Source organism: Eimeria mitis, genomic scaffold (assembly GCF_000499745.2).
Source record: "Eimeria mitis Houghton genomic scaffold, Emh_scaff8265, whole genome shotgun sequence".
NCBI lineage: Eukaryota > Apicomplexa > Conoidasida > Eucoccidiorida > Eimeriidae > Eimeria > Eimeria mitis.
The window spans coordinates 600-887 of record NW_013576073.1 but is presented as its reverse complement, the minus strand read 5'-3'; the positions used below and the strand labels follow the sequence as shown (position 1 = coordinate 887).

General features: G+C 67.4%; 1 protein-coding gene across 1 annotated transcript in view; it reads left to right on the top strand.

Annotated features, from left to right (window-relative positions):
- The window catches only part of EMH_0094380 (uncharacterized protein), a gene marked incomplete at both ends in the record, with an annotated part of 1,215 nt that overhangs the window by 522 nt on the left and 405 nt on the right, over positions 1-288 (top strand). Inside the window, one exon of the mRNA XM_013502091.1 lies at positions 3-288. Coding sequence (XP_013357545.1) covers positions 3-288 — 286 coding nt within the window. The remainder of the gene's footprint in view (positions 1-2) is intronic.

The following is a 288-nucleotide window of genomic DNA, read 5'->3' as shown; positions in this document are numbered from 1 at the left end:
CCTACAGCAGCTGGTAGCAGCGGAGGGGGAGGGGCCCTGGGTACTGGCAGCAACGTGGGGGCCCCAGTGGTGGGGGCCCCCCCAGGCCCCACCACTGCAGCAGCACAATCCTCACCTGCTTCTCGTGTCTCCTCTGTGGAGCTCTTTGCTTCTAGCGACGAAGAAAATATGTCCGCTATCAGCAGCAGCGTAGCGGGGGCCCCCTTGGGGGCCCCCTTGGGGGCCCCTACAGCAACGGCCACCATGCAGCGTGCGGGGGCCCCGGGGGCCCCCACAGACCAACGTAAA